The 18,068-nt window shown below is 37.3% G+C and overlaps 1 protein-coding gene across 1 annotated transcript; it reads right to left on the bottom strand.

The window, feature by feature from the left end:
* Nucleotides 1-156: 156 nt before the first annotated feature.
* Nucleotides 157-2,128, bottom strand: LOC101293787. The gene is made up of 2 exons (XM_004299758.1): nucleotides 1,679-2,128; nucleotides 157-733 (listed from the first exon to the last, which is right to left on the bottom strand). The coding sequence occupies exons 1-2, from the start codon at nucleotides 1,701-1,703 to the stop codon at nucleotides 447-449; spliced, it is 312 nt and encodes a 103-aa protein (XP_004299806.1). The 5' UTR covers nucleotides 1,704-2,128; the 3' UTR covers nucleotides 157-446.
* Nucleotides 2,129-18,068: the final 15,940 nt, after the last annotated feature.

The following is an 18,068-nucleotide window of genomic DNA, read 5'->3' as shown; positions in this document are numbered from 1 at the left end:
ATGAGTTGATGAGTTTTACGTACTTGGACAAAACTCTAGTGCAAATGGATGCATTATTTGGAACCCATTTGGGGACAAAACTCTAGTGCAAATGGATGCATTATTTGAGGTCCTTATTTTGTTATGTGAAAATTTGGAACCCATTTTTTTTTTTTGGAAGGAGAAAAGGGTAGCAGCCGCAGAATTTTATTACTGCAAAAACAAGAAAAGCTTGTAGGCACCAGCAGCCACACGTCTCTTGGACTATTGCCACTTCCAAGCTTGCTCTTCTTACTTGAAGTCTATAATTTTTCAAATTCAACCATTTGTAAGATTGGAACCCATCTAAATCTGTGACATTGATGGCATCCAATTCTTGGCAGTCCTACTCTCTGCATGGTGCCATTAAAGGGATGAATGATGGGATTCAAGGGCCTCAATCAGTCCTCACTCCTCACTGCCTATCCTCAATTGGTTCCACTGCCTCCGCTGAACATTGGTGAGATAATGCAGAGGTGTTGTCCATAAAGTTGCTTAACGGACCTAAACCCATCTATACAGGTAAATAAAATAACAGAGCCACGCGGTGTATCATGTAGTCCTGATACACCTCGATATGTCCTTCCCATCAAAGCACCTTCAGATGTTAACTGCTTGTTATGATTATACACAGTAATGACTTCGATCTGTGCGTTTGAGGAAGACGAGTCATCTGATGATAGAGCATCAACCTGATCATCCGATGGATATGGTCCTGTGAAAAAATAAGGGAAATGCCCATTTAGTACTAATTGTAACCCTTCATTGCCCATTACAATGACAATCTTTTATATGAGCCCATTTGAATGACAGTAAACATTTTTTGTGCCCAAATGACCAAATTTTTACTAAGTTTTAACAAACTATATTATTTTAAGACTATTTTGCCCCCACCTCTTCAACATGAAAAGACTTGGCCTGAACCTCGGACTCCGGTCACCGGCCGCCGGACTCCGATCATCGGCCGCTGGACTCCGGTCACCGGCTGCCGGACTCTGGTCACCGGAATTTTCTCGATCTCCGGTCATTAGAATTTCCCCGACCGCCGGACTTCGGTCACCGGAATTTCCTCACTAACCAGTTACTGACCCCCAATAACCAGTTACTAACCGCCAATAACTAGTTACTGACCAGTTATTGACACCCAGTAACCAGTTACTGACCCCCAATAACCGGTTACTGACCCCTAATAATCGCGTTACTAACCCCCAATAATTGGTTACTAACCCCTAATAATCGTGTTACTAACCCTTAATAATCAGTTACTAGCCCCCAATAATCAGTTACTGACCCTCAATAATCATATTACTAACCCTAGTAATGTGTTACTGACCCAGTTATTAGTTATAAAATAGTTTACTACCTTCAATAAAGTATTTTACTACCTCTAATAATTGTTTATTACCTAATATGATATTAAATTAATCACTCCACCGTTAACTTGCTCTCTTTTTGTCTTTACTTCCCCATTCTATATTCCACAATCGGTGATGTACCCACTCATTCTTCTCAATCTCCCACAGCGGCGCAAACAACTTATCAACTCCATACACAGCGGCGCAAACAACTCATGAACTCTATAGAACCTTAGATTTCAAGACTCAATTGAATTGAACACAAAAACCACACAAAATCACAAAGACGACCTCATCTTGATTACCTAAATGGTGCTTGGTGCGCTCCATGAGAGCATGGGTGTTCTTATCGCCGGTGAAATCGTGTTGCCATTGGGATCGTCGACAGCGAGGTAGGTGGTGTGCACGTGCGGCTGGTACTCGAGATGTCCGGGTTTTCGACGATCATCGGGTTCGATATCACATCGTAGACCGTAGGCGACGTCGGGAGGTAGGCGCAGCCGGCGACCGCCTTGTCCTTTCTCGACGACGGCTTGTGTAGCGACTCGCCTGGATCCTTCCCGAAGTACAGGTGTTTGGAGAGGTGGAGACCGTCGTCGACGGCGTTGGAGGAAGCCGGATTCGAGTCAGATTTGATCGGTAATGGTTTGTAATCGCCGATGATGTTAGAAAGAGGAGAGAGATCTGATTGGATAGTGAGAGGGGAGAGAGAGAGAGAGAGATGAGAGCTCGTGGTTATCAATTACTAAGATTCAGGTTATTCTGATTTTTTGCTAAGATTTATTGGAATGGGCTTTTGATTTTTTTTTTCATTGGATTGAGGTCTAAGTTTTCTGTTTTTATGCATTTGGGCATTTTCCCAAAAGATAATGAGATTTAACGAAAGGGATCGAGTAAGACTGATTGTCAGGACTCACCCCAAATTTCACCCTGAAATACAAAGTAAATCCTGCGGGGACCACCTCCAAGGAAAGTTTACCAAAAATTCGACATAACCTCCCTTGAAAATGGACGACCCTTTCTAAATAATACCTGCATACACTTCTGAAAATCTAAACCCAACCTTAAACTCCTGGAGCCTTCGTGCTCCCCAAAACACGATATCTCCCAATTTATTTACTAACTCTAACAATTTAATCTCATAACCAACAACCACAGTTTAGAGCAACTCTATTTAAAAGGAGATGAACTAGAAATATAATGAGCGGAAGCTATACTATTGACTATGCCTCTTCTCCACGTACGCCCGACCTCAACTATGCAATTCTGTAAACTGGGCATTTTTAAAACGAAGAGCCCAGGGGAAAACATTTGGAAACGAAACGTTAGAGTGAGTGGACAAAAATAAATTAACGAATAAAATATTTATGTTTCCCCAAATAAATTTCCAAGGAAAATCGAATGCATGTTGCAAGCGATAAAACTTTTTATCTCATAAATATCGAGCCTCTCAGGCTGTATAATATATGTATGTATTTACACACGTCCATACTCCCTATATAAATTCATGGGTCTATATAGGGCTACTACGCTCGCGTCCAACGCTCACGTCACGCCTTAATGCGGTGCTACACTACGCCATTAAGGTGGACAGACGGGTATATAAATATGTGCCCATACCCCCTATATGAATTAAGCACTCATATAGGGCTACTACGCTCGCATCCAACGCTCACGTCACACCATAATGCGGCTATATGCTACGCCATTAAGGTGGACAGACACATAGCTCTAGCTAGCATTTATATACATACTCTCTCATAAATACATATTTATATCCACCGAAAATCCCATTTTCGGTAACTGTCCAAGAGAAATAAAATCGTCAAGATAAAATGACGTCAAAATTCACCACAACATTAATTGTTCATCTATGAACTATAGCATGCATTTTATTTAAAACAAAAGTCCACTCACAGTATGAGGCCTAAGCCTTCCAATGCTCGGAATACTCCTCGAGCGCTGCCTCCAAATATTCACACTCTCTAGCCAAAACCCACGTCTGATAATAAACAGAAGAACAAATCGGTCAGACCGGACCCCATAAAAATTAACTATTCAACTTCTTCCTAGTTCGATTAGAATCTCCTAGGTTGACCAGAAATTGACCAGGCTTGACCCACGTTTGACCAACTGATTTATGGTTAGCCAACTAACGATACCTCGACAATTTCCACTTTCACCTTCGACTTAACAAATCGGGTTACCTTGATTACTCTAACCATCCAATTAATTCCAACAACCATTTTAATAATTCAATTACAAATGATTCTCCAACCAAACAATCCTCAGTCACTAGAATCTATACAATTTCACACCATAAATCACTGAGGACACCCAAAATGGGTTTCCATAAATAGAAAGTTTCCAAAAAGGGAAAGTCCCCTTAAATAGAAACTTTCCTAAAATGACAGATTTTACTAAACCGGAAACTACGACTTGCGTTAGGAAGAATAACTTCGAGAACTACCTTCTCAGCTCTCTGCCGGATCTGCTGCTTCGTCGGATTCCAGCGACTTGCCGGAATATTCTACCGGATTCCGACCTTTTGTCGGAATTTCACCATAACCTCCCCGTATTTTCTAAAACACCAAGTTCTCGACATTCAAGAGCACAACAACACTTTTAGCAACCAAACTATCAAGGAAAAACCTCCACAACGTAGCAACAATAACCCAGAGGCTCAAGGAGACGAGATTACCTTTTGTTCTCCAAAACAACGACCAATTGAAGAAGGAAACTCCTCCTTTTCGAACCTCAACCTCAGCTGAGCTCCTTACCTCCGCTTGAACCTGGATCGATGCAGCTCCAAAGCTCCACCAAAAGACATCTGGGCTTCTCTCGAGGTATGCAGGTCTCATAGGAGCTCGGGAAGCTCACCGGAAGGGCAAGAACACAACGTCGGAGCTAAGAACCCGAAACCCAGAAAAACACAGAAGAGGGGTTAGGGCTCGATTTAAACGATTGAAGACATGAAATTGGAGAAGAAGAGGAAAGGAACAAAACCCTACCATTTACTCGTCAAGCCGTGGCCGGAAATCTCGAGGACTCGCCGGAAACAGCCGAGGCTTCTCTCCCTCGATTTGACTTTGAATCGGACCAAAATCGAGATATGTGGACTGGGTTTAGATAGAAGAGAAGGAGAGGAAGAGATTGAAGATGGTCTCGTTGCCAGGGATGGCCGGATACGGCGGCGTCATGCGGAGGACGCCGGAGGCAGGCGGAGAGGAAGAGGGAAGTCTGGGCTCGGGTCAAACCGAGTGTGGCTTCTTTGACTGGGTCAACCCCCTCTTAACCTTTTTAAGCCTAAACCCACAGCTGAAAACAAAACCCTAGATCCTAAATGCCAGAATAAAAGTCATACTCTAATTTCAGACAATTAACTCTTTTTACCGAACCTTCAATACATCGTAGAAAAATAGCTCGAGACTCCAAAAATAATCCGTAGACACCGACGAACTCATATCGACAAGCACTAGGACTTCGGGTCCATAAAAGAAGAACTTGACATTTTGAGAACAACTCAACAATAAACTCGAGTGTTAAATTACCAAATTACCGAGCACGGTTAAATTCTTCAGTAACTCGCACAATACCTAGTAAATAGGTAAAATTGGGTCCGGGATGTTACACTGATGACACTTGGAATGAAATTCATCAGTAATGAAAGACGAAGGGAATGAGAGATGAAATGGAATAGTATGTGGAGATTTCAATTTTATTGAGCTGTTTACTTACCACATAGAATTAGAACATGAATGTAATTAATTATTATTTAATTACTAAAATACCCATGAAAAAAATAAGCCACACATGTCAATCACATTTTTTCCTTATATGTTGAAAAAAATAAGTTACACATTTCGAACACTCTCTTCTACCATTTTTTATCAAAATCATATGGACCTAGTAATAGATTTTGGGTGTATCTCAAATCGCAAGTTGCAAGGGTTGAACAACAAAATTAAGGCATCATACATTTATACATTTTAGTAATATTATATTTAAATCAAGTATGCAATTTTAAAATAACAAAAAAAAAATTAAACAACTTCCACAAATAGTATATTATTAGCATATAAAAAGAAGCCTTTAAGAAAAGAAAAAAATTGAAATTATTAGCATCTTAAACAAATTCATCAATATGATGAGCATAATAAAATGAAAGAAGGTATTTTCGGAATAAAAGTTTATTCCTGATGGTATCATTCCTAATCTCACCTCCCCCTTTGGTATTACAATCCAGGGTCATCAAGGAATCGATTCTTTATTAAGAGATGGGACCCACTGCCATTCCAGTTCTATTATGTGTAAGTAAACGCTGGAATTCTCCTCTGCCAGAATCATTCCCTCACTTTTCAATTCTATTTCATGTAAGTAAACGTGTCTTGAGAGTTTTCATTCTCTTTCTTTCTAAATTTTGAGTTGGATATCTTTCTAATTTTTAAACATAAATTAATAGAATATAAGGATAATAGGGCTACGGTAATCAAAATACCATTTCACCCTTTTACCCCATTATGGAAAATTCAAAAAAAGTATTCATTTTTTGTTGACCAAAAAATAAAAAAAGTATTCAATATTTGGATATAAGGCAAAAAATTTAACTTGTTACTATATACTCGTATGTGTTTCTACCAGGAGTAATGTATGTACATTAATTCGAATAATAACTTGCTATTTCAAAATTATTGTTGAGCATAAATGACATTTTGTCAATAATTATTATATCTTTCCGTTTTTCTCTTACACTTTAGTATGTAATGTGCCTCACATTTCATGTTATAAATAAGCATGGAGAATGAAGTTTCACCACACTGTCTACATTTCTTGTAACACATTAGAACTCATAACATTCTCTTGAGTCTGAACATGGCTAATTCACGAGCAGTATCAATGGTGCTCTTTGTGCTCCTCATCTTATGCATTGGTTCGTTTGTGAAAATCTTTTCTGTTATATGTTATATGCAAACAACTTAATAGATTCTAGTACATGTATGAAAATTGGTGCGTGTTATAATATGTGCATGACTATTGGTTTTGCAAGAGTTTCCTGCACACCATATTTGTTTTCTTATTTTTGTAAAAATCTAAATAATTAATGTTTTTAATTTTATTTTTTTTTTAAATTTTACATTTTTTATGCATAAATATTAAAGCATAATTTACATTTTGTGTTTCAGATTTGAAGGTATCAACAGCTGATTCAAAATGTTGTAGAGACTACCCTGGTCGGGGTAAATGCAATCCGGGCACCGATGACAAGCCAGGAGGTGATTGCTACAACTTTTGCACTCAAGGTGTAGGTGGTTGTAAGGATGCTCTTTGCAAGCTATATGGCAATCATCACTGGTGTCATTGTGCGTGTTGATGGTCATGTCGTATCTTCTTCCAGTTTTTTGTTAAACTTATTTGTTGTACTCCAATAACTATCTACATCAGTCGCCACAAACAATTCAATAAACGGCTCGAAATTTTCTCCAATGCTTCAATACTTTGTAACGCTCCTCATCCTTTATATATGGATGCGATTGAATACACCAGTCACATATAATGTAGAAGAACAAAAGGATACACGCGAGATTTAAAATAATCTGTTTTTACCGCTTGTTGGGCAACGCATTGAGTTATAAGATACACATTCTCTAACTTGACGGAGTGTGATGCCGTCGTTAACTCATTCCCCTTCAAAAAAAAAAAATAATAATAATAAAATTATCACATAATTATATTTTACTTGTACATATCTATTTGGACCGACCTATGCGTTTCGCATTTGGGTTTTTGTCCTATTTTTGACTTCTTTGTTCACCTTTTTCATCGAAAACGTACTATGATATTGTGCAAGTTGAAAGATTGCAAAAAGGGCCTCTTTGGTGGGTTGTAGTAGGGCTGGTATACCAAGAAGTCGAAACCAATCAACTGTACCAATTAGGTTGGTATACCAAGAAATTGGTACGGTATACCGTACCGATTTAAGTATTACGGTATGGTAGTGGTATTGAATTTCATCAGGATACGGTATACCGTACCTTAGGTTGTAGAATATTAGAAATATCCCGAAGTATCTTAACAAAAGACGAATAAAATGAAGCTAAATAATTGTAATTAGTACTAGTCATGGCGTTGATTAGCGCATAAAAATATAACTTTCCTGCAAATGGTATCATACTATCATTGAATTCAAAACCATCACACTTTGGATTCAATTCTTAATGTGCCAAATTGCAGTTGGGTTTGTCCCGGGAAAACTTGCTGGCAAATCGCCTTTTTGAATCCAAAATCAAAGACAACATATTTTTTGCCAATTTTATTTTTTTGAGAACAAAAGACTAAAACAATATAAAAGAACAGAGAAATGGAAAGGTCGTTTTCCAGAAAATTAATAATTCCAGAAATGGTTGAAAAGATGGGCTCCAGCTGGTTTGATCTGTTGGATGATTGAGAGCCTGATGTCTATAAGTTAATAATTTTTGTGTTTCTGGGTTGTATCTTTTTTGAATCTTTCATAAGGTCAATAGAGTCTGCTCATGTGCATGACCTATTTTCAGAAAATCCTTTTTACAGCTTTTGCTTCTTTACTTTTGTGGAGGAAAGAAAGAACACACTCAATATGACTGGCTTCGAAAGGAAGACCAGATTTATTCATCGATTTAGGTTCGCTGAGGGGAAGTATTGCCTATGAAGCAAAGATTAAGCAGTTTTCTTTCCGGGTGAAAGAAGGAGGAAATTTTTCAAATGGTGCTCCAAGTTAAGTCCATTCATTATTTTGATATCTCAATCTTGAAAACTATGACAATGGTACCTCAACACTTAAACTCAACTCAACATTAGTTCCCTCCGTGATTGACACCGTTAAGTTGGACTTTGTCCATGGGCAAAATTGTCTCTTCATGTTTTCTCTCCACAAACCTTATCAGTTGAATTAAAGTTTCTCGACCTGAAGATATCAATTATGATTGTGAGTCCTATTACCTAGTTATCTTTGATTGTTCTATTAAGTATATATGTTTCATTAACTTTTGTACTTGATACAAAATGTATTTTAATTAATGTTGATTTTTTCTCTCACCGGTGGGTTGCAAAAAATATTAATGATGGATATTAATGGCCAATGGTGTATTATAATCTCCACTTTCTTCTCTTTTTCCTGTTATAATTCAGTTTCTCTTATGTCATGATCAATCATTACTTAATTCAATTACTGTACAATACAATTGAAGTTTAGTATCAACACAAATCCAACCTTTCTTTTGAGAAAATTTCCAAATTCGTGTAGTGTTGTTCATATGCTTCATATTAGTGTCATTTCTTTAACAAACAGCCACAGTTCTTCTATCCATTTTCACTCCATAAAATAAAAAGAATTAGATAGCATAATCGCAGAAACAACCCAAATCAAAACTCTTAAAAACAAAAACAACTGAATTGCTAAACCGTAGTTCTACTTTACTGAAAATAAAACCCAAGACCCACACTATGCCAAAATATTCATCAGACGACAGTCCAGGTCTGTCGTCTGACAGTTTTTTTTATGTCGTCTGAGGCTGTGTCGTGTGATTGACCTCAGACGACAGTTTTCCACCGTCGTCTGATATCTGTTCAGACGACATATCTTATGTCGTCTGGAAGAAGCTGAATCTGGAAGGTTTCAGAAAAATATGTCGTGTTAATGGATTACATACAACATATAAATGTCGACTAAAGCCAGAATAAGGAAGAAATTAATGATGTCTCAATAGAAAACCAACAACATATATATGTCGTCTGATGAAGCAATTATGTCGTCTGATAGTCTATTAGACTTCATATTTTTGTTGCTTGTTATAAAGACTTATGTTGTTCGATTGTCTGTTGGAATTCACATTCTTGTTGCTTTTTATAAGCACTTATGTTGTTTGACTATGAATTAAACTTCATATGTAACAAAATTAAGAATCAAAGAAAGTAAAACTTCATTGATGTTGATAATCCACTTCAATTAAAAAAGTACATAACACTTTTTTATCCTAATCCATAAAAGGCTATAAGTTATGTTCCAACTTTCAATCTAATATCTATTCACTAAAATGAATATATGGACCTAATCTATTTCTAGAAATGATATACCGAAACCTATTAACGATGTCAACATTGATGTCATTCCTCTCAACTGGGCTTCAAGTCGCAAAATGACCTCGGAATCTTCTGCAAACACTTATACCTACATATTGACCAAATCAACAACAAAAAGAATGAGAGATTAGTTCATTTGGTGCATGCTCCACACACTCATTAGAAGAAACCAACTTCACAGTTCAATACTTCAATACTAAATACATGATTTCAAATTCTAGACCAAACACCATCTTCTCAGCCTTATATCTCAATCACCATAACTAGACTCTTTTAAAACCAATATCAACCTTTCTTTCCAGCCAAGACAATTATACATAAGAGACCCTTAATAACAATTAAACCAAATTCTCAATTCACTACCAAATCGGTAATTTCCATTAGATTTCAATACCATGACCAGCCCTTCATCCCATTCACTATAACCTCCCTATATACTTCAACATGAACACAGCAGTACACAAAGTGTCAATCTTGCAGAATTAGCCACACACAACACAACCCAAATACTTTCAGCATCTTTCTATTTATCAAACGCCAACATCCCATTTCATTCTAATTATAACAACTAAACAGTAAACTTAACTTCCAACTGGTCCATAATCAACATAAACACAGTAATACACAACTAGGCACCAGACTTTCATAGAACTAGCCACAACGAAATGCACAACTCAAACATCTTCAATATTATCAAATTTACACCAATCAGCAACCAACAATAAACTCTAATTTACTTTTCGAATTTACCTTCGATGCGTCAAAACAGAACTTGCTCCTTCACTGCCCAAAACTTCTTGTTGAAGAATCAATGACCCAAAACTCAGCAACCCTTCAAAGTCCTTGTTCACTAACGCAGCAGAGGCCAAAACCAAACCCAAAAATAGAGGAGGTTGCCGGCGGGGACAAATTCCGTCAAGGGCAGAGAAACAACCCAGAAATCCCAAAAACTAAAGTCAATAAACTTCAATCTAAACTGAAAAATAATTACCCTAGAATGATGAGGACGACGAGAGAAAGGAAACCGTACCAAGAGAAGTCGGGTTCGCAGCTTGAAAACCCAGAAATCCGGCAGAAAACTCGAACCTTCTTGTCGTCGTTCCTCCTCCTATGGTCAGCGATCGGAGAAACGAAGGCTAGAGGCGCATCGGAGACCTCAAGGCGGTCCGGTCGGTGGTGGCCAATCGCCGGGTAGCCACGGATGGCGAGGCGACATCAGTGCTCGACATCGGCGTCGAGTTGGTGTCGAAGAGAGAGATTGAGGTGGTCTAACTAGTTGACCGAGTTAGTCTCCTTACATACTCTGGGGGTAGCAGTGGACTGAGGAGTTGGCCAGAGACCGTCCCCCGATCGGCGAGGCAGTGGCCTAGGGATTGAGGACCGACATTGGGGTAGTTGCAGGTTGTTGATTTGGGTTGGGTATGGCTTAGTTTAAGCGGTGAATAGATTGGTGGAGGTGATTGGGTGAGACGGTGGCCGGAGCTACCATTTCCGACGCTGGCAGAGGAAAGCACAGAGAGAGAGATCGAGAGAGTTCGAGAAAGGGAGAGAGATAGAAAAGAGGGATGCGGCTGAGAGGGATAGGGAGAGTTTTGGGGTGCTAGGTTTCTTTACATCCTTTGTATACTTATGCGCGTGAAATGACAAAATTGCCCCCACGATTAAGTTTCAAGACTTGTCTAGAAATTTCTCTCTATTTCAAGCTCGACTTTAATTTACACTCGTTTCTTCGTAACACTAAAAACTTGATTTAAACGTTCGTACTCCACAACGTTCATGAAAAGATAATACTAAAAAAGGCAACATGACAAAAAGTCAACATTTTTGGTCTTCTGAGGCGTCAACTCAAAATGAAAAGTAAATTAAGTTGTCATTTACCATCCAAATGGCCAGTAACTGATAAATTTGGGTTCGGGGCGTTACAACTTAAATATGTATGTGGAAGAAAATTTACCCATTTTTGATAACTTATAGGTCTCGATCATTAGAGTCAACTTCAATTGTACATAAAACGTTCCTATTCTTCCTCATGGGGAGCGATATGATCGGTCGATAAATGTGTCCAAATGTTCACATAAAATAGTTTCGTTGACACTAAATGAGGGTATAAGCTAGAATTGACGAATCTCAACTTTAAGTATTAGTCGGTCTAGATAAGAGGGTTTTCGTTTAGATAAAAGTGTTGACTTTTAAAAGTATTTTTCAGACAACATATATATGTCGTCTGAAGTTACTAAGCAAGATTCCATTCACGTTGACCGCATCGACCGAGATCCGAACTTTATCGAAAATGCTTGAATTTTGTTCTACACCCATAATTCACTATTATGTTGACATCTGACACTCAAACTTAAAAAAAATTATTTCCATCATTTGAATCACAACGTGCGTACTAATGTGCTATAACATGTTTACTAAGTTCTTTGTAAACATACATCTTTATAAGACAACTATATGCAAGAAACAAAATTTACATAATCTGACCGTTGGATATGATCGCAGTACTTAAATATGTATGTGGAAGAAAATTTATCCATTTTCGATAACTTATAGGTCTCGATCATTAGAGTCAACTTCATATATACATAAACTTTCTTATAGCTTCCACAAGGAGAAGTACATAATCGTTTCATCAAAGTGCCAAACTATTACATATATATGTTTTCCTACTCTTAACAAGAGTTTGAGTACCGGCTAATCAAAAATATAAGTTTTAGTCGGAAGAGATAAGAGCGTTTCCGTTTGAAAAATATGCACAATTTATGTTGACCACTTATTTACAACCTTAGACAACATATAATTGCTGTCTCACATTGAAGAAAAGTGAGGGAAAATTTCGGCGCCCAAAATTCAAATATTGCAAGTCTAAACGACATTTTTATGCTGTGCGATGAATACATTAAGGTTGGTGCTCTCTCCCAAACTCAAATGAATTGAATATTTCAAATTCATACAGACGACATATTAACCTCGTCTAATGAATAGATGAATAGGTTGAGCCCTTTTTCAAACTTATATATCAGGTTCCCTCAGACGACATTTATATGTCATCTTATTAAATACAATAAAAGGTAACCAAACTCAATATTTAATTATAAATTGAGTATTTTAGGGTCAGAGAGACCACTTTCATATGTCGTCTGAAGTTATACATTACAAGGTTCGTACACTCAATTTTATGGGTTTGTTATACGTCATTTGTTTGTCGTCTGAATAAGTGAATTTAAGGGTTCAAAATGTAGGTATAAATCAAGGATTTATGGTTGTTTCAGACGACATTAATATGTTGTTGGACGAAGTACATAAAAAGGGGATTAAAAGTAGATTTCGCATTCTTTCACAGACAACTTTTATATGTTGTCTGACGTATTACCATAAAGTTGCTAAATGTTGCTTTTTTACACTGCATATATATGTCGTCTGAAATTTTGCATATGACAGACAAATTGAGCAACATCCAGAAGTATGAAGAGAGCATGGCACTCATACGACTTATACTTCACAAATGTCATCTGAATGGTCAAAAAATTAATCAGACGACACAAACTCAAAATCGTCCAAAATATGTCGTCTGAAAAGTGTCGTCTGATAATGTATATGGCCTAGTGCCATAACTGAATATGATTGGAATGTAATCTTAAATCATGATGAGCAAGACATGATTGAAATATCAGTGAACCTTTTAATTTGTGAAAAGAACTAGGAGAATAACTATGTGTGAAATAATGAGAAAAATAAGAATTGTGGATGATTAAACAGAATTTATAAAGGATAATTGTGACTTTTTATCCTTCCAAATGGTTATTTTTCAACAACTATAACAAACAAGGTTATAAATCAATTTGATACAACAAAAGTGGTCATTTTTTAAAATTTCTCCTAATTTTTGTACGCAGCCAACACATAGCTCACACAAATTCTGATACTGATGGGAAAATGAACATTATTCTGGAGGGAAATATTTGTAGAGGAAAAAGATTTGGGGAGGGAAAACATGAAATTAAAGATAATTTTGCCCATAGATAAAGTCCAACAATGTCAATCACGGAGGGAACTAATGTTCGATTGGGTTTAAGTGTTGAGGCACCATTATCATAGTTTTCAAAATTGAGATGTCAAAATGATGAATGGCCTTAACTTGGGGCACCATTTAAAAAATTTCCTCTTAAAGAAGAGATCGAGGATAGTTCGGTTCGTGATGTGGGCAGGGACGTATACACTAGGAAGGTTGTTTGGGTTGTAGCCCAACCCAGATTTAGGCCAAAATAGCCCTAGGTATATATATATGTAATGTATATGTATATTAGCATGGCTGCTCACGTGCGGGATAAATTTTACGGGACAAAACGAGACTCTTTCACGACAGCCACAAGATCTTTAATGAACTGATTTGGGATTAAAACACATAACCACTAAAACCCAAATATAGACGTAATACCCCGAAAATTTGATATTAGTTTCTACTATTATTTGGGAGTTTTCGAGTTAGAGGTTAGTGTGTTTTGAGGTTCGAAGGAAGAGCAGAGGTGTTCGAGAGATTTACTTATTGTTTTTGAAGGGTCAAGAGTTGACTTTTTATCAGCAAGTTATTTTCGAAAGCTTCCTTCGTTGTAGAGATTGGCGATACGAGTTCGTAAACACGCGGAACGCCTGAAACGGATGTCGTATGAGAAAGTTATGGCCAGAGGAAGTTAGTTTCCGGTTTTGGGGAAGTGTATAAGTAGAAAAATGTGTGTGGGTATTTTTAGAAAATCCTAAAATTGCACAAAGCCCATTTAGTTTCTCTCTCCTCCTCCCCGAGCTGCTCGTATTCTCCCGGTTCCTCTGGCGCCAAACCCAGTCGTCCGGCCACCATTCGGGAAGCTACCGGTCTCGTCAGGTTCACAGGACCACCACCTTCAATCCTAGGATGGCATTGCACCGCGGTTGACCACAGACGGTGCCAGCAAAGGACGTCTCTCCCGGTTGGAACACTCGGTGCTGCTTGGGTTGAAACCTCCGTTTACGACGGCGACAAGGAGCATCTTGAGGTGAGTTTTGCTTGCCTCTTCCATCTATGTGTCGTTGTGCATAGCAATCAACTCAGTTTTGAGTTTTCACACCTTGATTTGTAGTGTTGGGGCTTGAAATTGTGACGGGTGTTTGGAGTAGTTCAAGGTCGATTCGAGTCTAGTCACAGGTACAAAGTTTGTTCCTTTTGCTATGAGCTACGAGTGGAGTTTGTTGAATGTTCTTTTGCAGCGTTTCGGGGTGGCGCGTGGGGCCCACTCGCCACCGTCTGTGGCGGCCCGTGGCAGCGCTTCCGGTTGTGTTATGGCTTTAGTTTTCTGTGGTGAGCTAGCTCTTGCTGTTGTGAGCTTATTAAGAGGTGGAAATTTTAGGTTTGGAGTAAGGATTGCATGTTAGGACATTAAGTTTAATCTTAGGCTTGTGTGAGGTTTGAGTTTAGGTTTTGAGAATTAGAGGCAGCTTTATTGAGTCATTAATTATGACGACCTTGGAAAGTTGTCCTCCCTTGGGTTAAGGTTTGTTAAGGGTGCAATATTCTCTTTAGTTTTTTTGGTTACTAAGGTTAGTATTTTTGTTGTTTAGGAAGCTTGTGAAGTTGTTTTTGAAAGTTGGTTCTTGAGTTTCTTTGGTGAAGACGCAGCGGGAATATATAGGTGAGTAACATCTCACCAAGGTTCACTTAGAACCAATTATTTATGGAATTGTGATGATGATTATGATAATTATTGTGTTGATGATAATGATTATTATGATTTTGGTTTTGATAATTATTGTGTTGTTAATAATGATTATTATGATGATGATGGTGATGAGGATAAGGTTTATGATGATAAAATGATGATGAATTATGATGATGATTATTGTTGATGATTTTAATTTAAAAATTTTATTCTTGGTTTTAAAATATATGAGCTTGATCGCCAACGGCTCATAGGTAAATTAAAACAAGTTTTCCTATTATATGATGATTTTTAATCTTCATGTGATCATAATGTTTTTGGCTATTGATAGATTATTCTTGTGGGAATATATATGTTTGTTCGTATAAATATATCTATATGGAAGGATATAATTTTTATGATGTGCTCCTTCTGTTGATTGATGATGATTTTATTATATTGTGATTTGTGGTTTAGATAGTCAAACCGGGTTCCAAGCCTTTAATCGGGTGATTGGTTACAGTTATGATGATTCTACTCTATTATGATTTGTTATCTAAATAGTCAAACCAGGTTCCAAACCTTTAATCGGGTGATTGGTTACAGTTATGATGCTATTATTATTTCGTGATTTGATATTGGACAGTCAAACTGGGTTCCAAACCTTTGGCCGGGTGATTGGTTACGGTTAGGAATAGAGCTCTAATCCATCTGTTGGTGTAGGTCATGGGAGGTACCTTAAGGTATCTGTGACCCATAGGTACATAAATTGTTGTTATAAGTCATGAGAGGTATTTATTAATATCTGGGACTCATGGGTATATGTGTTTGTTGTAGGTCATGGGAGATACCTTATTGGTATCTGGGACTCATGGGTACATGTATATTGTAAAAGTATTGGTTATGTGGTTTTATCATTGTTCTTAATTGTTGTCATTTAAATTCTTTATTTTGAGTATCTCCTGAACTATGCTTAATGCAGGAGATTCTTTAATTTTATTTGTGTGATTTTTAATGAATTTCCTGAACTATCATTTTTGCAGGATTCACTTATGATTTTGATTTTTTTTGTGAATTGTTGGGTTTTCTTATTTACACTCTTTTGAATTTTATTGTTTTGAAGCGATTCCTGAACTAAGTTCTAAAGCAGGAATTACCGATCTTATCTTATGTGATGTAGGGTTGAGATTATTTTTTAGGGTTACTCATACGAGCTTTTTAGCTTACCGAGTTTGTTGTTTACAACCTGGTGCACCAATTCATGGTGTAGGGGTTAGACCTGCAGGTGATGATCAGCAGGGTTAAGGCGGAGGCATAGTGACAGGATTTTAGTTTCTGTGCACTTTATTTTATTTTATTATGGCAATTTGTTTTTAAGCTCATGTGAGCGACTTTATTATTACTAGACTTTTGAAGTTGATGTAATTAAGGAGATGTAATGTTTAACTCGGTTGATGAGTTGTTGACATTTACATTTCCAGTATTTGAATTTAGTTTGGAAGTTGTTTAGCAGGTTTTGGGATATTAAGATTTGTGAGTTATATCATGCCCAAATTTTTGAAATTTATCCTTCGAAAATTGGGGTGTGACAATAGACTACCCATTACCCAATCTCTTCTGTTTCAAAACTATCTCTTTTTCCTCCCTCATATCAATCTAGGTTACCCAGCATATACCTTCTACAATTGATCCATCGTCGAGGATGGAATTGAAATTCAAAAAGGAATCATGAAGGTGATGATTTTATCTAATGGTGTTCATGAGAAAACATATGCAATAGTTCACATGAAAATGATATAACATCTTGATCTTCCAATTTATTTTATTTTATCCGGGTTTTTGAATTGTGTGACTTTTTTTATAAAAAATATTTTATTAAAGAGAAAATGCCCATTTAATACTAATTTAAACCACTTAGTGCCCATTCCAATGAATTTAATAGACATGAGCCCATTCCAATACAAGGTATTCTTATTTGTGCCCAAATACACAAATCTATATTAAAGTCATAATAAAATAATAATTTTTGTATATTTTTAAAACAATTTTACCTTCACCACTTCAACATGTATAAGAAGAGAGAAAGTGAAAGAGTGAGAAGACTTTGCCGGAACCTCACCGGACTCTGGTCACCGAACTCTAGTCACCGGCCACCGGACTCCGGTCTTATTTGCTCGTTTTGAAAGCCTATTCTTTAGCTAAATTAAGGGTGAGACCCTCTTATGCTAAAAGACACAAAAGTGAACATTCCATTCTTACATAAAATTATGTAGATAGATACAACCAACTTGCGGACACCTTTTTATGTTTTATGGTGTTAGTTAAAGTGTTAACACACTGGTTACGTGTTACACTATTATCTACTATTTATGCTGTTTATACTTCTACGGGCTCACTACCCATTCTTTAAAGAAGTTTATCGGGATGTAAGTTGAAGTGTCCTGTACCCCATATTCACACGCAATACGGGCTCACCGAGGCTACGACCAAGCAACTTTAACTTGTCGCTCGAACATTATTGATGCGCACCAATCTTTCTATTGCGTCTTGGGGCTATGCAATATTTGCATGCAACTTTACTATTCATCTACGACCTACCATCATTGAATATTTTTGTATTACAGCTCGTGACTGTGTGCTAGGATTGCAATCCTTGAGCTCAAACAAGATTGAAACGGATCTCGAATCCTTGAGCTCAGCTAAATGTTATTTCTAGGTGCCAAATCGCACTATCACTACGCACAATGATGGGTAATTTGAGATGAATAAGTTTTGGTTGGATATGAACCTCCACCTATAATCCGCATATGTAGAAACATTGTCAGGTGATCTCATTCACCACTAAATTGTGGATTGTCACTTTGATGAGACAATATTCTCGCCGTTAGGGGGAGATAAGAACATAAGTGTT

Source organism: Fragaria vesca, linkage group LG5 (assembly GCF_000184155.1).
Source record: "Fragaria vesca subsp. vesca linkage group LG5, FraVesHawaii_1.0, whole genome shotgun sequence".
Taxonomy (NCBI): domain Eukaryota; kingdom Viridiplantae; phylum Streptophyta; class Magnoliopsida; order Rosales; family Rosaceae; genus Fragaria; species Fragaria vesca.
This window is presented reverse-complemented; position numbering and strand designations above follow the sequence as displayed.